The sequence below is a fragment of the Eleutherodactylus coqui genome, chromosome 13 (assembly GCF_035609145.1).
Source record: "Eleutherodactylus coqui strain aEleCoq1 chromosome 13, aEleCoq1.hap1, whole genome shotgun sequence".
Classification (NCBI taxonomy): domain Eukaryota; kingdom Metazoa; phylum Chordata; class Amphibia; order Anura; family Eleutherodactylidae; genus Eleutherodactylus; species Eleutherodactylus coqui.
In genome coordinates this window covers 34,409,916-34,437,016 of record NC_089849.1, presented here as the reverse complement: position 1 = coordinate 34,437,016, position 27,101 = coordinate 34,409,916, and the positions used below count along the sequence as shown (strand labels likewise).

General features: G+C 44.0%; 1 protein-coding gene across 1 annotated transcript in view; it reads right to left on the bottom strand.

The window, feature by feature from the left end:
• CNTNAP1 (contactin associated protein 1) overlaps positions 1 to 27,101 on the bottom strand; it is a 102,421-nt gene that overhangs the window by 13,348 nt on the left and 61,972 nt on the right. The window contains exons 9-20 of the mRNA XM_066587989.1: positions 25,392 to 25,541; positions 19,271 to 19,442; positions 17,571 to 17,677; positions 13,666 to 13,785; positions 12,595 to 12,798; positions 11,023 to 11,179; positions 10,778 to 10,905; positions 9,154 to 9,327; positions 5,881 to 6,099; positions 4,359 to 4,598; positions 2,675 to 2,902; positions 818 to 948 (exon numbers count right to left, since the gene is read on the bottom strand). Coding sequence (XP_066444086.1) covers positions 818 to 948; positions 2,675 to 2,902; positions 4,359 to 4,598; positions 5,881 to 6,099; positions 9,154 to 9,327; positions 10,778 to 10,905; positions 11,023 to 11,179; positions 12,595 to 12,798; positions 13,666 to 13,785; positions 17,571 to 17,677; positions 19,271 to 19,442; positions 25,392 to 25,541 — 2,030 coding nt within the window. The remainder of the gene's footprint in view (positions 1 to 817; positions 949 to 2,674; positions 2,903 to 4,358; positions 4,599 to 5,880; positions 6,100 to 9,153; positions 9,328 to 10,777; positions 10,906 to 11,022; positions 11,180 to 12,594; positions 12,799 to 13,665; positions 13,786 to 17,570; positions 17,678 to 19,270; positions 19,443 to 25,391; positions 25,542 to 27,101) is intronic.

Sequence of the window (27,101 nt, the reverse complement as noted above, 5' to 3'; positions counted from 1 at the left end):
ATGATGCAGAGACGCAGACAGAACCAGGTAGACAGATAAATCCTTCTCTGAAGGTGTGCTGTCAGTGGAAGCTTGTCGGGGGGGTCTCCATTTTCAAATCTCCCGCTGTTCCGGGTCAGCTGACGGCGTCTGACGTCACCGCGTCACGCCGCGTCATTGGCTCCGCCCCCCCGACGCCGCGCACGGCCGCGCCGGCATGCCTGGAGGAGAGAGGCATCTGAGCCTGTGGCCCGCCGCTCTCCCCGGCTGAAAAACAACTCCGAGCTGGAGGAGGAAGGAGGGGACTCAAGGACCTCTGGTCCGCCGCTCCGACCGCTGCGGTGGTGAACCCCGGGCGGTCAGACCTGTGGCCCGCCGTGCTCCCGGACCGCGCTGACTCTCCGGAGGGGAGATGAGAAGGGAAGCAGCCCTGTGGACCGTCAATCCCTCCAGTCAGCCTGCTTGGAAAAGGGTGAGGGGGGAAAACAGCCCTATGGACCGTTCCCCCAGCTGTCATCCTGCAGCTCCCTGGAGGGAGCTCCTCTTGCATGTCCCTGTAGGGACAGGAAGCACTGGTGAATGGGAGACGGGAGGAGCCTTTTAAAGTCTCTTGCTTCCTGTCCCTACGAGGTCAAGGTGCAACCTCCATGTCTGCCGTCAGGATGACGCCGGGAAAAGAGAGATCTCTCACCCCCCCCCCCCCCCCAGTACCCCCTGTATGTTTTCAGCTATAAGCTGAAGCCATGACGCTAATGTGAATAGAGCCTAAAACAATGTGCAAAGAGATAGATATACAATGTCTGCTCAGACCAAGACCAGTTCCTTCCATGCTTATCACCTGATAGTAAAGCGTTCGGTAATCTCTGGTGACGTTAACTCTGTGAGGTCTGCCGTCTGTCATGTTTTTCTTGCTCAGTTGGAAGACATTTTGGCTATTGCTCCGCAGTTGGTAGTTCAGCTGCAATGTACCTGTGATGATAATAGAGACCGTGAAGGCGGCACCAGAAGTTCCATATACAAAAATACTTCATTAATATGCATGTATACAACTAGTGCTGCGCTAGACTATATATTGTGGAACTATCCTTTCAGTGAGGGAAAGTCTTAGCCTTAGGCCGCCTGTACACGGATGGGTTGGACTCCATAGCAGAACCCGACCCTAGGCCCAGACTCTGTCCCCCGCTTACCTGTCCACAGTCTTCTTTATCTGTACTGCGGTTGTGCCGGCCGTTGCGTTGGCGCACATGCGCAGTACAGATTATGCCACGCCATTACTGGGCAGGGGCGCAGATCCCGCAGCCTTTCTGTAATGATGATTGCGGAAGGGCCGCAGGTCGAACGGCTTCCATCGCTCTTCTCGAGTAACTGCATTCTCATCCGAGCAGGTTCGGGGGGGGGAGGGGGCAGCGGATGGTAGTGGGGGGGGGGGGGGGGAGAGAGAGAGAGAGATCTCTCTCTCGCTCTCCCCCCGCCACCCCCGAGCCTGCTCGGAAGAGAATGCAGTTACTCGAGAAGAGCGATGCTCACTCGAGTAACTGCATTATCCGAGCGTGCTCGCTCAGCTCTAGTCCCTACTAATCCCTCTCTCTCATTTTCTTTGGCTTTTCTCTTTAAGACATTACTATACTTTCAAACAGGGAGGGAGTGGCGCTCAGTGAGCTGTCTCAGGGGGTCCATAGGGCCAGAGAGAAACCTGCTGGACGAGAAGTCGCCAGACAAAACACAGAAGTTTGTTGAAATGCTTATTTCATTCTATTTATAACTACATAGAAGGGACAGAAGGCGCCAATCTAATGATGTCAGTCATGTATCTGACGATTGTCTCTGTATTTACAAACAGTCAATTCTTATTTAATGTCCTTTTTTAATCCTAACTGTATTCTGTACACGAAAATTCAATTGTATCTCGTTGAGCGTGAAATTATTTTCTGCTGCCATCTTCTGACAGCGATAACTTTTTAGTTGTGCAAGGGCTTGTTTTTTTGTGAGACGTCCTGTAGTTTCTATTGGTACCATTTCGCAGTACATACACCTTTTTGATAGCTTTTTCTTAATTTTTTTTTCTTGGAAACAACAGGGCGACCAAAAACCCCAGCAACTCTGGTGTTGTGTATTTTTTTTCCCGCATGACCATCACCATGCATTACTTTGATATATTGGACGTTTACAGATGCAGCAATACCAAATGTGTTTTATTTTTTCTTTTAAAAATATTTTCTTAAACTTAATACCTTTTTATTTTTTCTAATAGTTAACAAAACTTTTTTAAACTACTTTTTTTTTTTTTTAGTCCCCATAGGGGACTTGAACTTGTGATCATTTGATCGCTCCTGCAGAATATTATAATACCATTCCGTTATACCACAATCTCACCCGTAATCTACCAAGTCAAGCCAAAGGCAATCAGTCTTGACAGTGCTGGGGCCCTCAGATGGCCGCAGGCAGCTATAGCAACCAAATGGTATCTTGAGATCTTATTGATCGGGAGATTTAAATGCCACTGTCAGAGTGGGATTTACAGGGTTAAAGGTTGCTGGCAGGTATCGTGTGTGTGAAACAGTCATCACCCGCATTATATGAAGCGGGATCTGCGGGATCTGCTCCCAATACAAACCTTGAACGCACGGGACGTAAATGTAAGTCGTGTCGTTAAGGGGTTAAAGACATTAAAAATTCATAGAGAAATAGCACTCACCATCCGGCCTGAGTAGGAAGGCTATGTAATCTGATGAGAAGGAGCTGATGTACAGCAGTACAGCGGGGGCGGTGGTGGTCCTGAAACTAAAGGATATTTCTTCCCGAGTGAGGTTGCTGACAAAAAGTGGAAGCGTCACAACTTTGGCAAACTCCTGCGCAGCCACCATTCCAGCCGACAGGATATTGTGACGCAGCCAGACCCCGGCCTCGAAATATGCACCAATGTCTGGAAGGAGAGAGTATACAGCATATTCAGTTCTAGATGCAGAATGTTACCCTCCGATATCTCGCATTGTGGCGTCAAAGCTTCAAGTTCATGAAAACATCAGCTTCCTCCTAACTATGGAGACACTCATGCGGACCCTTCTCTCTGTGTGATGATCAACAGGTTCCCTGCACTATTTTAATACCAACCACAATGTATTCAACTGATCATATCTCCTTGTGGTATAAGACTTCTGGTCTGACACGAATTGGAGGTAGAAATACTTTTTTCATGTTGATGATTTAGAAGCCAGTCTTTCTTGAGAACAGATTTGATAGTAAAGGCCCATTTACATGCAAAGATAATTGTTCAAAAGATAGGTTTTGAGCAATTGTTTTGCATAAACTGATAATGCACACTAATGTCCATTAGCAGCTTATCACCTTCATTTGTATGTAAAATGAGCCTCCCAGAGCTGTATGCAGAGAACAGCAGGTGGTCTGTTCTCTGTATTCAGCTCATTTGTTCTGCCATGGGGTTTCTGCTAAATACAATGTAGTCAGCAGCTCCCGTGGAGAATACAGCACCATGGACAGCAAACACAGCTTTTGAACAATAATCATTGCCTGTAAGTGGCCCTTTGAGGTACATGCACCAGGTGATCAATGGATTGATTTTCCATAGGAGGTCTATTTATTGTTTACACGGTTGGCATTTGCTATGTGCAACCCAGATGGTCATACAGGGCACCAGCTTGTAGGAGGAGGCGAGAAAGCCCCCCACAGCTCCTCCTTTTCATGTGATCTATATGAATCATCCTCCTTCTGGCTCTGTCTCCTCCCCTGTGATGTTCCAAGGTGCCATACTGTCAGCCCAGCGGCGCCCCCACAATACAATCACTTAGTTCTGCGCCAGTATTTATGTTATGATATTGGTGTTGGATCTGTAATAATGTTATGATCTTAGTTCTGGTGTAGCAGTTATGTACTGAGCTTGATTTTGGTGCTGTATGTATGTAATGAGCTTGGTTCTGGTGCTGTATTTATGTACTGAGCTTGATTCAGGTGCTGTATTTATGTTATCTGCTTGGTTCTGGTGCTCTATTTATGTACTGAGCTTGATTCAGGTGCTGTATTTATGTTATTTGCTTGGTTCTCGTGCTCTATTTATGTACTGAGCTTGGTTCTAATGCTGTATTAATGTTGTGAGCTTAGTTCTGCTATTGTATTTATGTACAAAACCTGGTTCTGGTATTTTGCTGCTTTCTGCACAAACAGAATAGGAGTAGACTGCCTATCTGTCTATAATGCCTATAAGTGCGTTATAGTTTTTTTTTTTCTTATGATGGGGGCGGGGGGGGGGGACACCAAAAAATTCAATTACATGTGTCTTTAGGTTGCAATACTGTTTTGACAATTACTTTGGCATCATGGGTACATTCACACATGGTGGTACTACTGTGGTAAAAGCACATTACCTATGGTGCAGAATGGTCCTTCATAGCCCGTTCCATTACAGTCACAGATGTAGTGGCTGTATCTCTCCACACAGCGGGCCCCATTCTGACACTCCATCAGGGGGTATTCACAGTGGCCAGTGCAGTTGGTCCTCACTCCTATAGATTCATTAGCCTTGCCTTCTAGATCTAGCGTCACGCCGTTCATTCGAACTCCTCGGAGACATCCAATGTAAGGTTTCATCTTGTAGTCTGCAGAACCTGTTTGATTTAATAAACACTAAAGTACATGAGATGTTAATGATCGCAAAGTCACATCTCCTACTTATGCTCTGCTTTTGACGCTCATTCAAGTTAAAGTACCCCATTCCCATCATCTCTTCCCGATAATGAATATCCCAGAAACTATTGATGGCCTATCCTCAGGATGAGTCACCAACAGTAGATTGGCTGGGTTCCGTTGTCAGGGACCTCCCCAGATCAGACATTTGCCAGGCCGGCATCCCTGTGCACTAAGCTGAATTCTGCTGAAAGCAGACAGCTCTGTTCATACTGTAGTGGCCAGACTTGGTATTGCAGGCAAAGTTCCCATTCATTTCTTTGGGAATTTGGCTGCAATACCAAGCCTGGCTACTACAGTTAGAATGGAGCTGTCTGCTTCCTGCAAAATTCAGTTCAGTACATGAGCGCACCAACTGGACAAACAGCTGATCAGCAGGGATCCCAGGAAACAGACCCCTGCCAATCTACTGTTGACCTATCCTGAGGATAGGCCATCAATAGTTTACAACCGGAAAACCCCTTTAAATATTGATGACCTATCCTTCCATCTATCAGTATCAAATCAGTGGGGAGCTGACTTCTAACACCCCTGCCCATCAGCTATTTGAAAGAGGCTGAAGTATGTTTCTTGACCAGTGTCATCACATTCATTGGTCACATGGCTTTTGTGCGGCTAGGTCAGGTGAATGGGATTAAGCTTCAGTTTTGGGCCAGTGCAGTTGGTCTGCCCCGAAATCCAGTGTTGACTTATTTTAGCATTCCTGTCAAAAGGATTGTCTAGGATAAGATATAGCTTATTTGTATAGCACCAACTTATTCTGCAGCGCTTTCAGGTAATTTATCACCCCCCACTAAGCTGGGTACTCATTTTACCGACCTCAGAAGGATGAAAGGCTGAGTCAACCTTGAGCCGGCTACCTGAACCATGCAGAAATTGAACTCACAACCTTCAGGTCATGAGCGAGAGCTTAGGACGGCATTTCTGCTGCCTTAGCACTCTGCGACACAGGATCAGAAACTGCACCACTCTTGGCCATGTGGTATTGCCAATCAGCCACATTGACTTGAATAGAACCAAGTGGCCATACCAGATGCAATCCATGGACAGGATCTGATCTAAAAACGTAACAACCCCAAATGAATGTTCATTGCTCTATATTAATAACGCAACATGCCGAATGTTCGTACGCCATTTGTGTAGCACAACCATTCTCATAGGTTTATAATATCTTTAAACAAATCCTTTAGCTCTTCCACTCACCCACAGAAAGGAAGCGATCATATGAAGTGTTGAGATATGTCTGGAGAGGGAAGTTCCGGATCACCCAAGGCATTCTGTCCACCTTCAGACGGGCAAGTTTGACGTTCATTTCGGCTTTTACCTCGTGCCATTCATTGTCATTAAGAGGAAAAGGAGATTTCACGGTCACATTTTCATGACCATTCCCAATATCGTAGATGAAGACCAACTCTCTTGTTGCTGGAGCAGAAGAGAAAGCAGCGGGGCTGTGAGCTCTGCCAACCGTTATCTCACAGTACACTTTGTATCATATAGATTGCATTTTAAACTGAACACATATTATTCTACACCCGTTACATACGGACTGCTCACTTTTGGAGAAATTAACAATATTATATATATAAGAATGCTTTCAAAAACAGAAGGGTTAACAGTTTAATTTTTGTCAATTAAGAAAATGCTAAATGAACGAACAATAGAGGAGTCTAAATCAAATCAGTTTCTGTTGTGGCCACCCTTTGCCAGTAGACCTAGAAGAATTGATGCGGTTTTGAAGGAAAATAGTTTTTAAAGGAACTCAGCTGGGAGATTGTTCTAACCACCTTGGAGAAATAACCAGAGATCTTCTGTGGATGTAGGCTCGCTCAAATCCCTCTGTCTCTTCATGTAATCCCAGACAGATAATAAGTTCAGAGCTCCGTGGAAGACATATCATCACTACTAGGACTCCTGGTCCTTTTTACGCTGTAGATAGTTCTTAAGGACATTGGATGGATGTTTGGGGTTGTTGTCCTGCTGCAGAATAAACTTGCAGCCAATCAGATACCTCCCTGATGGTATTGTATGATGGATAAGTATCTGCCTGTATTTCTCTGCATTGAGGACACTGTTAATCCTGACAAAATCCTCAACTCCATTTGTCAAAATGCTTGAAACTTGCAAGGAACCTCCACCATGCTTCACTGCTGCCTGCAGACACTCATTATTGTACTGCTCTTCACCTTGATTCACTGCTGCTTACAGACACATTATTGTACCGCTCTCCATCATGCTTCACTACTGCCTGCAGACACTGATTATTGTACCGCTCCCCACCATACTTCACTGCAGTCTGCAGACGCATTGTACTGCTCTCCATCATGCTTCACTACTGCCTGCAGACACTCATTATTGTACCGCTCTCCACCATGCTTCACTGCAGTCTGCAGATGCATTGTACTGCACTCCATCATGCTTCACTGCTACCTGCAGACACATTATTGTACCGCTCTTCACCATGCTTCAATGCTGCCTGCAGACACTCATTATTGTACCGCTCTCCACCATGCTTCACTGCTGCCTGCAGACACTCATTATTGTACCGCTCTCCACCATGCTTCACTGCTACCTGCAGACACTCATTATTGTACCGCTCTCCACCATGCTTCACTGCAGTCTGCAGATACATTGTACTGCACTCCATCATGCTTCACTGCTACCTGCAGACACTCATTATTGTACCGCTCTCCACTGCTGTCTGCAGACACATTACGGTACTACTCTCCACCATGCTTTACTGCTGCCTGTAGACAATCATTATTGTAATGCTCACCAGCCTTTCGGCTAACAAACTGCCCTCTGTTAAAGCCAAATATTTCAAAATTTGGCTTATCAGTCAAGAACATTGCTGCCATTGTTTTGCATCCCAGTTTCTATGTTTTTGTTCATAGTTTGGTTGCCTTGTTTCTATGTGTAAGGCCGGCTTCACACGAGCATGACGGGCTCCGCTGCGGAATATTCCGCAGTGAAGCCCGTCACGGCGCCCCCCAGAGACCCCATACTTACCAGCGGAAGATAGCGTGAAGACGCTTCCCCGCCCACCGCCGTCGCGTCACGTGACACGCCCACCGCGTCACATGACGCGGCGGCCGCGTCATATGACGCGGCAGCGGTAGGCGGGGAAGCGTTTTCACGCTGTTACAGCGGGAGATAGCGTGAACGGACGGCTTCCATTGACTGCAATGGAAGCCGTCAGCGCGTACACCCGCAGCAAATAGAGCATACCGCGGGTGAGGACGGGTGATTTTACGGTGCGGAATTCCGCGGTGGAATTCCGCATCGTGAGCATTGTGCTATTAGGTTCAATAGAACCTAATAGCAGGGGGCAACGCAGCGGATTTTTGCCGCGAATTTACGCGGCGTAAATCCGTTCGTGGGAAGGAGGCCTAAGGTTGGCTTTTTCACCGCAATTCTTCCATGAAGGCCACTTTTGTCCAGACTCCTCCACACACAGTTGATTGGTGTTCCTGGGTCTCATGGAACTGCTGGACATCTTCCGATTTCTAAGGGAACTAAGCATGATGCGTCTTTCATAGTGACATAGTATGTAAGGCTGAAAAAAAAACATATGTCCATCCAGTTAAGCCTATTATCCTGCAATGTTGATGCAGAGGTAGCCAAAAAAATGAGGTATAAGCAAATTTTCCTCACTTTAGGAAAATGAGGAATCTGCTGCACTAAATTTCCTTGGCTGTCCATTGCAGTCCTCAAAGTTGCCTATTATTTCTTTGTGCTTCTTTAATAGAGTTTGAACAGTGCATCTTGAAACCCCAGTTTACCTTAAAATCATTGTCTGGGAACGACCTTTGTGATGCAATAGAACTACATTGTGTGTGCTGTCTTATTGTTTTCCCAAAAATAAGCCCTACCCTAATTTTTCAGGATTCATGGGGAAACTTGAAATATAAGCCCTACCCTAAAAATAAGCCCTAGCTGAATTACATTTAAAAAAACAATCCATTATCTAGCATCTGCGGTCCGGGTCCTCCTACTGGTCTCCGGAGCTCCGTGCACTTGCTTGTAGTCCGAAGCCACCGACAGAAGATCACTTCCTGGTTCCAGGATTCATAAATCTTGCCTCCAGAAAGCAATGGCTCTGATTATTTCATCGATCACTGCACTGATTGGTTCTTTCTGCGCTGCTCAGCCAATCACAGCCATTGCATTGTGGAGGTGGGATTTATGAATGGGCTGAGCGGCATTCATCTCTGCATCTCCAGCGGGGATAGCAATGTCTGCTGTGGAGTAAGGAGAAGCCGCTGTCTGAAATGCAGAGACTCCACTGTGACGAACGCTGCTCAGCCAACTCAAAAATCCCGCCTCCACAATGCGATGGCTGTTGATTGGCTGAGCAGCGTTCTAAGAATCAATCAATGCAGTCTGATTTCAACATGTACAACTTGGGGGGGGGGGGGGGGGGGGAGTAACCAAACTTTTTTTTGTTTCTTTCACACTTAGCAGAAAAGCTGCACTCACTATTCAACTCAATCCTGATGAAGATCTTGAAGTCACTTGCCGTGTTTTCAAGAAATGTTCCAGACAAGGAAGTGGTCTTGAAGAAGAAGGTGATGTCCATACTCTGGTCTGGCTGGAAAGTTGGGTAGATGAGGCTGGTAGGTTTCATAAACGTCACCGTGTTCCAGCTGTTTTCTGTGATCAAATGAAGAGAAAACATAGTAAGCAAATCCTACTCCTAGCAGCGACGCTTGTATGTCCTTTAGGGCAGGGGTCCCCAACTCCAGTCCTCAGGGACCACCAACAGGTCATGTTTTCAGGATATCCCATGGTAAGGATACCTGTTGCAATGTCTGAGGCACCAACAATAATTACATCACCTGTGCAATACTAATCTCAAAGCGTAGATCCGCGCCACCACACAGGAATCCGAAATCAAGGATAAGGGTTTTTTTTACTCACCTGGTGCAAAGCGGGATCTCCACCTCAGGGAGAATAACCCGCTTGCACCGATGATCCCCGGTCACCTGTAGAACTAAAGATGTTCTTCTTGTGCAAGATTCCCAAGAATCCTTAAATGAGGAGATGCAGCAGTAGGGAAAACCCCTGTGGGTATTGCACCACACAAATGGGGAAGAAAGCAAATACAACTATAATAGAAAAATCCTCCTGCGCTCTTTTTTCGGGGTCTTGCAATCCAGTAAGGGAAACTATCAAGTCTCCACAGTATGTGGTGAAATATATTTAATTGTACGATTGTACATAAAAAACATGTAAAAAGAGCGCAGGAGGATTTTTCTATTATAGCTGTGCAACACTAAGGAAATCCTGAAAACATGACCTGTTGGGGGTCCCTGAGGACTGGAGTTGGGGAACCCTGCTTTAGTGCATACTACCAATATGGGTGACATTTATGCCAGTGGTATATTCTTTTTTTTTTTGCATTCTTCACCTTTTCATAAAGGAAATTCAGAGTACAAAAATATAATATAAATAGCTGGTCAGGGGGGCGTTGGGTGTATTTTAGCAAAAGCCAAAAGTTTATCCAGCAGGGAGGAGAGATAGGAGTCCTTTTACTTGGGCCAAGAATTGACTTGTGTTAACAAGCACCAATCAACCATTGGCATGTGGATTGGTGTTTGTTACCGCCGTTCACACAGGAAGCAGATCGCTGGTAGGGAACATTCTGATCATTCGTCCCCATACTCAGCAGTACATCTCCCTGTTTACATGCTTAGATGGGCTGCCCACCAACGGAATGAAAGAATGAATTAGCATTTGCTTTCCCATTGGTATATTCAGATAGGCGAATGATTGAGAAACCAACATTCGGTGAAATTTGTGCCTGATTATCAGCCCAAGTAAGAGGACCTTCAATGGCTATTTCCATACGGTTTTTGGTAATTCTTCTTTAAGAGTACCACTGCTGATCCATGAAGGGGGTTCCGAACTAACTTTTGTGCCTTTTTAGAATTACATATTCTTGATTTATTTACTGCCATTGGTCAACCTCTGAAATTGCTTATCATTCTAACCACCTAGTTCTGATCAACCACAAGGGAGAATATAAGGATGGAAAAGGAATCCTAAACTATTAGGACAACCCAATTTGAAATGGAAATTTTGGGCCACGTGCAACTCTTACTGTCTCCATAACAACGTAGAGGTCCCAATGAAAACCAAGCCTCCGAGCCGGAACGATTAGTATCCCCCACAACGACTTGGGTCACAGGTAGATGATCACGGAATGTCAGTAAGCCTTTATCGTATCTCCTAAGGAAAAATTCACAACGCAAGAAAATATGGAGTCCAATAAATTGTGTCATATATAATGTTGGTTATTTCTCCCTTAGGTATACGCCTACTTCTAGACCACCCCTATTTACATACCACTGAGCATGGTCTGCGTCGCAGTTACAGAAATATCTGGGATCAGCACATGTCTTCTCTATACCACAGCCACATCTCTGAATACCGGGGTTGGAGCCGCCCCAGTAAAAATGTCTTTCGTTATTCCGTCCCATCCAAAAGCTGTATGGCAATCCCACTGTTGAAACACAACATGGCAATTGTCAAAACGTAACACGCCTTATCACTAACCATTGTGGGAGAGTGCTGGTCACCTTTTTGTTTCTACACATTGCTAGATTACAGGCACCTCCTTAGTGGTGTCATTCATACAAAATATATGCTGCTATACACTATACTGCCAAAAGTAATTGGACACCTGAGAAAAAATCAAAAGGAGTATTTATTTACATATGTTAACACTTGGTGGACCTCATTTGGCTCGAATGACATCAAAAACTCTCCGTCGCTTACTTTCTACTAACGTCTGATACACTTTAGCTGGTATTTCCCTCTATTTATTCTGCAAATACCTAGGAAGTTTTTTCAAAGAAGATGCATCGGCCATCTACAGTTATGCAAGGAGTGTTGTCGTTGGACAGTTAAGCAATGAAAGAACATTCTATGGAGTGACTAATCATACTACTCCATCTTTAAATCAGATGTACCCAGGTGTGGAGGATGCCTTCGGGAATGCCTTTTGCCTGAATGTGTTCTGCCAACAGTTAAATATGGCAGAGGTTCTGTTATGGTCTGGGAATGTTTTACGTGGCATGGTCTCAGGCGATTGGATGTGGAGACAAGAACCATAAACATGGAGGTGTGCCTGGACATTCAAGACAATAATGTGCTGCTAACAATGTGGTATTACTCTGGGAATGGTCAGCCATACTTTCAACAAGATAACGCACCTTGTCACAACTCTAACTATGTTTTACATGGGTTTGAGGATATGGATATTCCACGGTTGGACTGGCTGCACAAAAACCTGACTTGAACCCTACTAGACATCTTTGGGACAAACTCTAACATCAGGTCAGGAAATATGAACAGCGCCCATCTTCTTCTGAGTTAAAAAGGTTTTCCTACTAAATACATCTATCACCTGTAGACAGGTTTGATGATAAATGTATGATCATTGTGGGTCTGACCGCTGGGTCCCTCAGCATCACAAGCATGGCAGACCCTATCACCTTAGTGAATGTAGTACTGATCACTGCTTCATTCACTTCTATGGGACTGACAGACCTAGCCGAGCGCTTGGCTTTCTCCATCAGTCTCATAGAAGTGAGTAGAGCGGTGGTCACCCATACGCATAAGCACTCCATGCACTAGGATGACTCCAGGTGAATCCTTCTCATGATCCCTTAAGGTCCCAGTGGTAAAACCCTCAATGATCATACATTTATCAGCTATCTTGTAGTTAGGTGATAAATGTATCCAGTGGAAAAACCCCTAACTCAGAATTCCCAAGTAGGTATTGGGTAAATGGGTTTTCTATCCTTGAAAAGCTTAAGTGTTCAAGATAAGACATTGAATACTGCTATACCATCAAAATAATCGTAACAGTCTATAATACAGAAATGTTTCCAATATAACATGGTTCTTACGTACTTGGTGTATTGAGCAGCCTGGATCGGTAGCAAGAGTATTCTATTCTTTGCTCACAGTATTCTGATCCATTAGCCAGCGAGGACACCTCTCCCCAAGAAGCGTTCCAGTAATGTACCTCCCCAAGAAACGGCTGGTCAGGATTAGAGCCGAGAACTTTAGTGCGATAATACCGGTCATGTTGTATAATGGTCCATGCTCTTTCCTCTGAGAAGATAGGAAAAGCATTAATAAGATGTAACAACCACAACGTCTTTGTACAGGTACACTACCAGCTATTACACAACTCTGCCTTCGCACTAATCATGGTGGAAGCCACACGGATTTATGATATGGTTTTGCCATACCATTGACCCTCTGTGTATCTACACCCCAACTCAACTCTGTAGGGATTTCCTTAATTGTTAATCAACATCCCACCCCTGGGTCTAGGTCCTCGTGCTGTTTTTACATTCCTCTCCTTTCATGATTTTACTCATTTGGAACAATTTCTATCACTGTCCATTCCTAGAACAATTGGGAGTAGATTTTTTCCTACAGACCTTGGTAAGAAGAATACATCTAGAAGAAGCACTGATGGAGATGCCACTTCTACGCTGTATAATACCAAATCCCAGCAGTAATTATCTTATATCTATGGCCGCTTCTAGACGAAACGATTATCGTTCAAAAAATAATTCAAAAGAGCGAAATCGAATGGCAATCATTAGGTCAAAATGTGCGCCAACAGCTGGACGAACGAGAATTGTTCGCTTATTTTAGGCAGGCATAAAAATAATTGTTGGCTCGTTCACTCATCATTCAGTTTAATCTACACTCGTTCAGTCTTTCACATTCTTTTTTGAACGAGCCAGTGATGTGTCTGCCTTTCTCAGCAGGCTGAACGAGAATGAATAATGACGTCACTCGCTCGTTCAAAGAGAATCGGTTCGTCTAAAAGGACACTATGGGTTACAACCGACAGTGGAAGCGACAGAGCTTACCGTTACTTTATAACAAGTACTAGAAAAATGGCAGCAAACTGTAAAGAAAATTTGCCAAATGAACTTGGGTAATCACAACCATCTGAATTACCAGATATATCACAGTAGACTGTAAACGGTTTTAAAGGGCCACTGCCATCGGGGTCCACAGTGTAGTTGCCGGAGTATTTTCCACTGATTCTGTAGGCATCACAGTTTTCCTTGAAGAGAGCTTAAAAACAAACATTTATGGATTATTTATTAAAATAAGTATAAAATATTTAAAGTAACAGAAACGACTACTTTCTCTTTCCGGTTTGCCTATATCATCAGTGCAGAAGTTATACTAATCAAGTGCTCCCAAAATGATCTAATAGCACCTTTTATGGATATTGAAAATGTACAGATAAAATATACTGATAGCCGGTTCAAGCACCAACCACGGACCTCTGTGGTGCACTGGAGGTTGTTATGGCGCCATTATTTGCCTTAGGTTGCATTCAGACAGTGATAATGCGGCCACATTACTATTATCTGTAAGGTGCATTCAAGTTCTAAGGTCTCCTAACTTTTTAAAATTTTGAAATAGCAGCAAATAGAAACATGGGAGACGCAGGTATTCTTCGGGGACGAGTGAGACAGATGACCGCATCGTCCAGTGCACAAAACCCACATGACCGCCGCTGGAGTTAGAAGCCTTTTCAATACTCAAAATGACAACATTCATGTTCCAAGAACAGCGTGTAATCATCCGTTTTCTTCACCTGCATGGATTGATACCCATCAACATTCATCGTCAGTTGAGTAAGACATGCAGTGAAGAAGTTATGGACATGGAAAATGTGTGTTCCGGGGTGCAACAGTTCTAAGAAGGCCCAACATCATGTGAGAACGAACCAAAAGAGCCTTGGCTACACATCGGCCGGTTCAACAATGTGATTGCGCAAGTGCAGCAAGTGGAGCAAGTGATTATGGAAGACCACCAATTAACTGTGCGCTCTTGACACGTGATGATGGCATAAATGCTGCCTTCATTCTGTCAGTTTTCAGAATGGTTGAGATGGGGAAGCTGTTTTTCAATCCATAAACCAAATGGCAGGCGGCACAAAAGAAGCCCACTGACTCACTACCACTAAAGAAATTCCAGGTTACTGTCAGTGTACAAAACAGACACCTAACGAAGCATTTACAGTGGCCATGCAATCATGGCAATGACATTGTGAAAAACCTTTACGCCAAGAGGAAGATGATGATGTTGAAAACAGACAATACTTTCATGTTTCTTCCACAAGCAGTTTTTTTTTAGAAAAAAAATTAATTGTGGTGCAAATATAATTGGCTATTTGTAGGCCTCCATTTTGTATCTTATTGTAATGCAAGCCTATATAAATGGCTATTTCTGTTCTTTTATTCTCCTTTTTGTATTTTAAATGTGAAATGCTATGATCACTCATGTGGACTTTAAACCAGTTTGATGTAGGCTTAGTTATCTAAAACAATGTTAATTGTATTAACTACAGTTACAACGTTAATTGAATCAACTACAATTACCAGAACAATGTTAATTGTATTAACTACAATTCCGTTCATATAGGTTTGTTTGAACTCTGTCCATATACATTGCATCACCATGAATCTGTTGAGCCTTGTTAATCCTGTGATACCATCATTATTGTCTAGGGAATTGAGTTTTGTTGATTCTGAAACTTTCATCAATGAAGCTAGCTACTTCAGATGGTAGGGGGTCTCAGATTGATAACATCTTGGTTGCAAAGCTTGGAGCATATGGCATATGACTAAGCAATTATAGTGTATAAAACAGGAGCTAAATTGTAATAGATCAGAAGCATCTTGTACCTGGGGGAGAAGACAATCTCTCCATGAAACCTGTCTGCTCTGCACTGTGGCTTCTCCAGTGAAAAGATGAACTCCAGGCAGAAGTGTTTAAGGAAAGCTCCTACTTATTAATGGATGCAGTTTGTATGTTCTAAGTATGTCTTTGTAAGTCTTTGTGTTTATGTTTTATCACTTGCCATATGTATTTTACCTGTAGAGAATCATTGTAAACATTTACGCAATATCACTTATTTTTATGTAACTTTGTTTTATTTTTATCATTTATTCATTTGTATTAATAAAGTTTATTGTATCAACACACCTGTCCTTTTTAAAAGCTGTATCCGAACTTGTTGTTTGCCAGTTGGCAAAACAGAGACCTTAGAACTTGATTGCACCTTGTATCACAGCCGTAAGACCTGGACACCCCCAAATTCAAGGGAGCTGTCTTATCCAGTGAGTCTAGCCACAGCTGATCCCGAAGTGTAGGATGACCATGTGCACTTTCGCTCTGTTCACTTCTATGGGAATATCAAAGATAGCCAAGTCTCCCGCAGCCCCATTGAAATGAATGGAGCAGAGGTGCTCATGCGTGGCCACTGCTGCTTCCCACTTCCGAACTAAATCCCAGCTGAAGGTGCTGGATGAATATAAAACCCTGTTGTGAGACAACTCCTTTAAGTGAGCCAAATTTCAATCATAATAGAGCTTTATGCTGGTTTAAGTTCGGTTCATTTAAATTCCAGAGGATCCAATTGGGTAGGGTAAATGAATGCAACCAAATGGCGGAGTCTATGAGCTTGGACCACTGTCTATTTCCGAAACTGTGAAGTGCTCAAACCTCTTTAACACAATTCAGAGACTTGCGTTACTGAAAATCGTTAATGGGAACTCATCACTAACTAGGAGCACCATAAACTAAGTTATGGTGCTTCTAGGGCTTTGCGCATGCAGCCAGCGGTCCAGCTGCACGATCCACAATGACTTCCAGGGGTGACAGCTTTGGATTGGGGAACGGGTAATTATAAGAAATACCTCATCGCACTCCAGGGAACCTGCGGTATGAGCACCATTAGTTTATTGCTCATACCTTGGGACAGGTTCCTGTTAGCACAATGTTGATTCAATCTCTAAGCCGTACCAAGCAGTTTGTGGAGTGTACGGACCACCCTCATTTTTGGAAATTAGTAGTAGAATGAACTGAAAAACCCCATTTATATAATCTTCTGACATGTATTTAGGGCATTTCAGAAGATTATTCTTCACCGAATATCTCCAACACAAGAAGCCTGTCTGTAAATGAAATAGATGTAGCAATAGGACACTAATTCAGATTTTGTTGGCAGCGATGTACTGATACCGTTTGGCTTTTATCGGTATGTGGGGGTGACTCCCACGTTGCAGGACTATTTAAGAGACCAACCACAAGTTACGGTAAATAACAGTATTTACTTGGCAGCTGAATCAGCAGTACAGTCACTCTAACTTGGCACGCAGCTTTGAATACTTTTGTTAATACGGTTTGTAACAATTGGAACCACGGACTCTGGAATCTTGGCAGCTAGTAGTAATACTAGTACTGCACCTTTATATATGAATACTATGGCCTGTACTTGTAACCTACTCTTGTCTCCACTGACCATGTGGGATGCACTACAGTCACTATGTTCACAGTCTCTTTATAGACTCAATCCTCTGGTATTTCCACCAGCTTCAGTTACCATCTCTTAGTTACTATTAGGCCTATTTCCCACAGGCGTATTTTTGCCGCGTATCATGCGGTGGAAATCCGCAGCTATTACGCTCTATTGAGCCTAAATCACCAGCGGCATGCTCTATTTTACCATGGGCGTACGCGTGGATGGCTTCCATTGCATTCAATGGAAGCCGTCCGTCACGCTGTCTTCCACTGTAGCACAACGGAAGATAGCGTGAAAATGCTTCCCCGCCCACCGTCGCCGGCATGCACGCCGACAAGGGATGCGGGACATCGGCCAGTGGATCTGGAGGGGAGTATGGGGTCTTTGGGGTCGTTTCACTAACTACTCCAAGTTAACTTTTCTCATTTCTCTTACAGGTGACCCAGTATAAGAAGCTACTGTGTACATCCTAAGCAGTACATACTGGTAACCTGAAAATTATGGTTAGATTCCTGACTTTGGAGCTATGGCGGGTACTCACATTTATGGCAGGTTTCTCCCTTGTAGCCCGTCATGTCACAGATGCAGAAGAAATCATCCCAGGATTGGTAGCAGCGACCCCCATGTTCACATAGATTTGGTCTGCACCTTAAATTGTGAGAATTAACAAAATTACTTCATGAATAATCTCCCATTAGGGTTGGGGGGGGGGGGGGGGGAGGGGTGAAGATTTACTAGACTACTTACACCAGGATTCGGACAGTAGAAAGTCACACATTTTTGATCTATTTGCACCCAGCTCTGCGCTTTTCTACAAGTGAGTGGGGCTTAGTGCACTTCCCTCCAGGACACTTTGGACTTAGACGAGTGTATAAAACGCTCGTAAGGGGTTGTCCAGTTGTAAACTATAGATGGCCTATCCTTAGGACAGGTAATTAATAGTAGATCAGCGCAGCTAGGGTCTGTCGCCCAGGACCCCTACCAAACAGCTGGTTGCTAGGCTGGTGCACTTGTGCACTGAACTGATTTTGTCAAGAAGAAGACAGCTCTGTTTTCACTTCAGTGGCCAGACTTGGCATTGCAGGCCAAGTTCCCATTGGAATGAATGGCCTGCAATGCCAAGCGTGACCACTGCAGTACGAATGAAGCTATCTGCTTCCTGCCAAAATCCGCTTAGTGCACAGGCTTGTTGGCCTTGGCAAATAGCTGTTTGGTGTGGGTCTTGGCCCCTGCTGATCTACTCTTGCTAATCTGTCCTAAGGATAGGGCATAAATCGTTTACAACCTAACAAGCCTTTTAAGTGAATTTTCCACCGATTTTTTAAATATATATTGCATTGGTTCAACACAACCCTTTATAATGGGCACAAGTCAAATATAGTGACATGTCACTTCCTGATGGGGAAATGCGATATCTGTCTCGAAATTCCGCACATGAATTTTACCCATTGAAAGGCAAATTCTGTGTGCAGATCCGCAGCAAAAAACGCGTCCAAAAGATGCAGATTTTAGAGGCGGAATTCTTGCAGAATTTTTCACAGTAAATTTCCCATGAACCCCTATAAATGTCATCTTTAGGTGGGCGTTTACATGTGGCAGATTTTTGTATGGATCTGCACCAACATCCGCAGCATATTTTTTGCTGCTGATTTTGTCGCTGATATGCTGCAAACTTTACCCCTTAAACTGAAGGTGTGAAATCTGCTTCAAAATTCACATCAAAATCCACACCAAATCTGACATGTGTGAACACACCCTCAAGAGGGGTTTTCCAGCTCTAAATAATTGATGACCTATCCTCAAGATAGGTCATCTAGCTGATCACCAGTGGTTCACCTCTCGGGACCTCCTCTGATTAACATCACTATCACAGTGCACTCAATAGGAAGCAGACAGCTCTGTACAGCTTTTAGTGGCCATTTATGGTATTGCAAGCACAGCTCCCATTCACTTCAATGTAGATACAGTAATGTACATTAAGACACAAACACAAAAAGAGCTCCACCTGATTTTATATACAGTATATGCCTCTCCTATGTAAATGTGTCTTTACTCTACGCAAAGCAGCACAATGGGAAATACATTTGGTTTTTGCCACGCCTGTACTGCGATTGTGGCTTTCTAAAGCTACTATGGTAATCACAGTTAAACCACAACAAAAACGAAGGTGTGATACAGGTGAGGCTGTACCATTCCACACCTTGTGGGGCCAACCTAAAAAACTGTAAATAAAATAACTACCTGTCAGCAATTGCACAGACATTGAACATGACTTCTGAGAACCTCCCAAGCCACCCCAGCTGCATACGATGGAAGTCTACCGGTTGGCCGTCCACAGTTATCAGTTGCATGCAGCCATGAAATGCTGTTTGGTTGGAATAGCAGCCAGAGCCTGCAGACGGTTTGGGGCAACCTGTGAAAAGACAGCAGTAGTCAAGTTATTTCACATGATCGTGTCTGACATCTGCATTCAATATAGATGAGTCCTTCAAGAAGAGGAGGATGTTGTGGGAAGTGTTATTTAGTGGCTTCAATCACTTCATTGGTGCTTGCATTCATAATGACGATCTACATCATTATCCACATCCGGTCTGCATGCGCAGAAAACCTGTGCAGCGCAAGCACGCCGGAGCGGCCCCATTCAACAGAACAGAAGAGAAGACTGCGCAAGCGCGTCTAATCGAGGGAGAAGAAGGCTTCGGTCGGCACCATGGAGACGGGGACGCCAACACCGGAGGGGGTAAGTGTATAACTTCTGTATGGCCAATATTTAATGCACGATGTACATTACAAAGTGCATTAATATGGCCATACAGAAGTGCTTAACCCCACTTGCTGCCGCGGGACAACCCCTTTAAGATAGGTCATCAAGATCAGCTGTTTGCAGCAGCCGCTGTGCACTAGAACTAGTACAGCACCTTACATTGTGTAGTGGCCTAGTATGGTACTGCAGCTCTCTCACATTCACTTGAATTGCAGTACCATTCTGGGCCACTACACAATGGCTATGCCTTACAACAAATGATGTATGGCTTTGAAATATATTATCCTACTAAAAGTATTTGGACCCCCATATCAGTATAATAGATTATGTCTTATTAACGTGTCACATGTCCTTAACCATTGGATCTATGTCCAATTCATACATAAGATGCAGACAATTGGAGATGTCAGACATAGTTTGTGATGGCTTACTGGATTATGGCGCTATACACGCAGTACATCATGAAGGCACAATGCATCGCTCAATCTACAGTACTGCAAGGAGTGTCGTCATTGTACATTTGAGTAATCGAAGAACGTTCTGTGGAGTGATGAATCACACTACTCCATCTTCAAGTCATTCAGTCATACCTGGATGTGGAGGATCCTGGGGAATGCCTTTTGCCCAAGTGTGTTGTGCCAACAGTCAAGTACGGCAGAAGTTCTATTAGGGTCTGGAGTTGTTTTATGTGATTTGGCCTTGGTTGTAGTGGCAAGAACCATGAACACGGAGGTGTACCTTAACATTACAGACAGCATGCTGTCAGCAATGTGGCAATACTCAGGGAATGGTCAGCAATACTTCCAACAAGACAAAGTGCCTTATCACAAATCCAATGTTGCTTACTAGGGATGAGCGAGTATACTCACTAAGGCACTACTTCCTCGAGTAATGTGCTTTAGCCGAGTATCTCCCCGCTCGTCCCTGAAGATTCGGGAGCCGCTGCAGCTGACAGGTGAGTCGCGGCGGGGAGCAGGGGAGAGCGGGCGGGAGAGAGGGACAGAGAGATCTCCCCTCCGTTCCTCCCCACTCTCCCCTGCAGCTCCCGCCCCGCGCCGGCCCCCGAATCTTCAGGGACGAGCGGGGAGATACTCGGCTAAAGCACATTACTCGAGCGAGTAGTGCTTTAGCGAGTATACTCGCTCATCCCTATTGTTTACATTGGTTTGAGGATATAGATGTTCCACTATTGGACTGACCTACATAGAGTCCCAACCTGAAGCCTACTGAACATCTATGGGATGAACTGAAATATGTCAGGAAATATGAACAGCATCCATTGTCCTTGAGAGAACTTGACAGAAGCTTGCAGGATGAATGGAGGGAAATACCAGCTGAAGTGTATCAGATGTTTATTGGATTTTTTTTTCCTTCCTCTGGTTCAACAAGAGGGGTGCAAACAGGCTGAACTAGATGGACATGGTCTTCCTTCAGCCTAACATACTATGTTAGTAGAAAGTATGCCACAGAGAGTATCTGATGTCATTAGGGCCAAAGGAGCCGCACGAAGTATTAACATATGGAAATAAATACTACTTTTGATTCTTGCTCAGGGGTCCGGTTACTTTTGGTAGGATATGGATTTGTCTACTTTTAGAAAGTAAAGCAAAAGGGCAAAACTGGACACTACCGAGCCCCATAGAAGGCGCCACGCTCCCAACAGTAACTGGATCATCATGTATGTTATCACTGAGACAACTTACTTTATGACTTCGTACTGAGACCGCGTGCTGCAAGACTATACGCTGCATACTAACAAGATTTTAAGTATTATGTCATCCTGTGGATGAAATCAGGCAGCAATTTTCACAACCTTCTTCCAACCGCGAGAAATGTTTTGCACAAATTATGGAGAAAGCCTGTGAATAGAGCCGCTTCTGACTCAAGACACAAAAAATTTAATTAACACAAACTGCATTATAAATGAAGAATACCACAGCCTGACAGGTCATAAAATGCACTGTGATCTTCTCGGGACTATTAGCTCTTTTTTTCATGAATTAACCTTTGTGTGTCTCATGATGAAGCAGATCAGGAATTGTATCATCTCTCCTTGAGGAGAGCACTTAGAAGGTGTGTGGGGAGACTTATAAGGCCATGCAAGAGCCTTTGGGAAATATATGCAAATAAGGTACATGGAAAATTACCTCAGCAGCGCCACCTATTGGATGGCAGCATTCCTGCAAATGTCAGACCCTTTCTACAAGTCTTTAGAACAATTATTGGGAATTGACCAAAAGCTAGAATCCATACACAGACAGCTGTTTCGGGATTTTTGCCCCATCAGTGTGCAGTAGGTTTATGGCTTGGCTAGTGAGAGGCCTGTGACATGGGTCGGAAAAGGAATCCTCTCTCCTTTGGGAGAGCACCTAGAAGGTTTGTGAGAAGAAATCTAGGAGGTGAGTGAGGAAATTTATAGGGCCAAGCAAGCTCCTCTGGGAAATATATGCAAATAAGAAGGATGGAACAATACCTCTGCAAAAAAAAAACCAAACAGCTGTCCGTGTATGGTTTTCTGGCTTTGCTCAATTCCCAATCATTGTTATAAAGACTTGTAACAAAGGGTCGGACTTGACTTTCAGGAATGCTGCCTTTGTTTAAATGACTCCTGTCATGGTCAAAGTCGCCATAGCTTTATACCTAAGCAACATTAAGGGTGCGTTCACACATAGACTTGGTGCGGATTTTCTGCAGTGGAAATATCAGCACCAAAATCCACATTGTACGCCGCCTGATAACATGCTCCCTGACCTACTGACTGCAATCCTTGCCAGCCGTCATAATCCGCCCCCTGCAGTCATACCGATTCTGCCGTCACACGGCCAAATATCTGACCATTGTCTGTGTGTATAGAATCCCTCACTCTCCACCTCACCATACCGTGCACATCTCCAGCCCTTTACCTTCTGTATCACCCCATTACTTGTAGTATGTAAGCTCGTTGGAGCAGGACCCTCACCCCTATTGTTCCATCAACTGATTACTATGTAACCGTGGTTCTGTAATGTTTGTACTTTTGTCTTTCTGTATTCCCCGTCTATGTAAGCGCTACGGAATATGTTGGCGCTATACAAATAAAGATTATTATTATTATTACATTAAAATTCACAACATGTGATGCAAATTTTTATGCACATCTGCAGATGACTTTACACCTTCAGTTAAAGATATGTGGATATGTGTCAAAATCCCAACCATATTGTGCAGATTTTGATGAGGATTTTGGTGCCGATTCTTCCACTATGGAAAATCCACCCCAAATCTGCTAGATGTGAACACACCCTTAAAATATCTGCATCCCCTTAGTACGATGCAGGTCATATTAGGCTAGGGCTACACAATGACTTTGCACGTGACACATGTTGCACCATCAAATAATACAATGTTGCACTATTTTCATGGCAAACGATGAAAGTGAATGTAGTCACCTTGTGAAATACTAGTTGCCGTGCCATGACAGTTGCAAAAAAACCTGCAAGTTTAGATGTCTTGTGACTGTTGGGTCATGGTCACAGCAACTCGCAAAGTGGCCACATTCAATTAGATGTTATATAGGCAGGGTGATATCTATCACACCCAAAGTCCCTGTGTAGCTTCTAGCTTGATTGTCAAGTTATAGTCGGGGTACTGCTGTATATATAATTAAGGGGCCCATTATGGTGCAAGATTTTGCTACTCAAACAGAAGGGCCAAGTTTTTTCTCTTTCTTTCCACAACCCTTGCACTAACCTACCACTCCTCGTTTGCCACAAATGCACTTCTTCCAGAGATGGAACACCTGTACAGGTTCTTGCTACCCAATCGTTAAAGCTACATAAACCAGTGTTGGAAGCACAGTTGCTGCATGGTCTGCCCCTATGTACTTATACCTGTTAACTCTATTTGTGGAAATTAAAACATTGTTCTTGACCATAGATATTAAATTTGTATAGTTATGGTAACCATTTGCAAGGACTTCTACAGTTGCAATCAAAATGATTCAACCCCCATTGCAAAAGGTATTAGTGTAATATGTTTCCACCGAAAGTATGGGTGGAGACATGGGTTGGCTACCCTGAGTAACAGGGGATAGCCAAGTGATGCCAACAACATTGACTTGACAGCTGTCCTGACACTGTCTGGACTTTGCTCCTGACCCCGCGGACAGCTGTCTGTGCTGCTCTCACTGACAGCTGTGTCTGCCTGCACACGCGTTCTCCAGCAATGCCAGACATGCTGTCCGCCTCCATGCCGACCTTGTGTATGCCGATGCCATCCCCCGCTGACAGCTGTGTTTGCCTGCGCTCCCGTCCAGGAGCCACCACAGCGTGACTGTTGGAGCCCCCCTAGCAGGAGCGTCCGCAGTGGGACTGCCGAAGCAGCTTCCAGGAGCTAGCCGACCAAAATCAGGAGTGGCTGCAGTGGGACTGCCAGAGCCATTTTTAGCAGCTCCCCTGCCAGGAGCTGCAGCGGCATCGGTTTCCAGGAGGCTGGCTGGCCGGCCAGGAGCAGGAACAGCCGCTACTGGAGTGCCTAAGACTCTTACAGGAGCTTATTTTGTTGCTGGTGGAGGAAGTGCTGGAGAACACAACAGGAGTAGGAGCTCAGGAGGGCATGTTTACTCAGAGCGGCAAAACCCATGTCTCCACCCATTTTTCTGGTGGAGACATATTACACTAATACCCTTTGCAAATTAGGTTTATCTGTAAATTTACAAGCGTTCAGCTTTTTGCAGCAACAAAAGAAAATCAAGCAATAACAATTTAAATAGTTCAAACACAACTAATATAACAAATGGCTTCTCCACATTCAATATAAAATGCCACTTTTAATGGCTACTGCAGTCTCAGAATTATTCAAGCTCCTGAATAGAATCTCTCACAAGATCACACATTTGCAAATCATGTGTTGTCTCAAGCACACCTGATGCAACTAATCAAAGGGCTTCATTAGTTGCATCAGGTATGCTTGAGATAAAACATGTCAAATACTTAGACTGGCTATTGCTTTTAAATCATTTTGATTGCAACTGTATATCCTTCTACAAGAATGAAAGGGTAGTGTCTCGGACATGCTCAGGGCACACCTTCAAATACAATTTGCCTCATGGAAAATTACCTGCATGCTTTATTATCTAGCACAGTGGAGCTTACACTCTGGCCAAGTATGTGGAAGAGTGAAAATCTGTGAGATTAGATCAATTTTATATCAATATTTACCACAAAGTATATAGTAATGGCGGCCTCATCCATTAGATAGCTGTCACTGAAGTCGTCTTATTTAGCCTACAGTTATCTCACCCAACACCCTCATACACACGCATGCTCGTCCCAGTTGAGCATTCGTATGTGTTTAATGGGGAGAGGGGACTAGGTTGCTGCAGACACTTTTGGCGGCAGCCTGTCTCACCGAGAACAAAAGGATCGAGTATGTGGAAATCCAACTGCCTGATCCTTTTTCTCCCCAACATCTGCCATTGGGGAGGAGTATGAAGATCCCCATACATGTTTGATTAGGTTCAGCTGATATACATCTAATGTGTATGGCTACCCTTAGGATCATGTGTCTATTTGGATCCTTTACGGAGCAAGTGCTATAAGCTGCCAAGGTCATTTTTACCTCCGAAGTAAAAGGAATCTCCGGAGCGAAGCTGGAACTGGTAGTTAATCTTGAACTGTGCTCCTTCATCATCATCAATGACAACCACAGCCGAATTCTCTCTGGCCACCAAGGAGACCGAATGCCAGAAGCCATCATTCAGCCGGTATCCTGAAAGAAAAATCAAAGACTATGATGCCTCCACCGAGCCGTCCAATCACTCATACAGCAATCTGTCCCTATAACAACCGCTGAATCACAATCCTAGGCTGAACGTACTGGGTCTCATTTATGAGCTACGGACTAAATGTAGAACAGGAACCAGAGCGCCATTTTTTTTTTACTGGAAAAATAAAAAGTGTGGGCCATAGGGTTGGGTTTTTTTTAGACAGGTTTGATACGTATGAGGCAGATGGGTTTTTGTGAAGTAAGTAAAATATGATTATATCTACATTCAAAACAAGACAAAGGAAAAACGGACAACTGATAAAACCGCCACCACGCCTGCACCCCCTGTAAGACTACAGGGAATATTAATAGCATTTTTATAATGCTTCTCTCAGTAAGATATCATGAAAGAAGTAAGGAGAACACAGTTAAAGGGGCATTTGTCACCCTCTTTTAGTGGTGTCCAAAACTATGTCCGCATGCAGGAGGCAGGCTTTTTTAATAGATTTTTAATTTGTATGTATAATTTAGCAGGTAAACAGAAATTTAAAGGCCCTTTTACACAGAACGATTATTCCGCAAAAGCCATCATTTGAGCAATAATCGTTGCGTGTAAATGTGCCCACCTTTCACTTTTCTGCCGAACGATGATTTTCAGTTCGGCATGAAATCAGTCGTTCGGCAGAAGAGCTGATAAAACGGCCGCATGCTGTGTTCTGCTTGGGGAGCACTGATTATATTGTCTCAGCTGTCAGCCCTGTGGCAGAAAAAAGGGAATGTATTCAGAGAACAGACCACCCGCTGTTCTCTAAATACATGCAATGAAGTACTAAAGGGCTGATTTAGCCTATTAGTACTTATGCAAAATGATCGCTCAGAACTGTCAGTTTCTGATGAATTTTGAGCGATCATCTGTGTAAATCCTTATAGCTCACCGCGTCTCACACACTACTAATTGGTACTAATAAGCGTTAGTACCAATTAGTAGTTTATGCAAAATGATCGCTCAAATGATGGCTTTTGAGCGATCGTCTTTGTGTGTAAAAGGGCCTTAAGACTAATGCCCCATTCACACACAACAATTATCGTTTGAACAAACGACTGATCGAATTAACAACTTTTTTGCATACAAATGCCGAGCATTTAAACATACGGATAATAGTTTGAAAGAGTCTCCATCTCCATCATTAGCCAAAGTAAACACTGTATATGTTGTTTACACGGGTGTTCGAGGAATTTCTAGGTGGGAGGTTTTTAATTGGTGTGAAGAAAAGCTATTGCCTTCTGCCACATGAGTAAACAAGCAGTCATTGTTTTTAACAGGGCAAACAATCACCCCTCCCCTCAAGTCTTTCAAACGCCTGAATGACTGCCATTTAAATGACGAAAAAAGCGAACAAACTAACGATCATTTTTATGCAGGCTGAAACTCAGCGCTAAACGACGAATGAATGAATAGTGCACAATGCCTTTGCATTTACACGTAATGATTAGCACACAAATTTGCTCGTTTAAATGAATTTTGAGCGATAATCATTGCATGTAAATGTGCCTTAGGGCCAC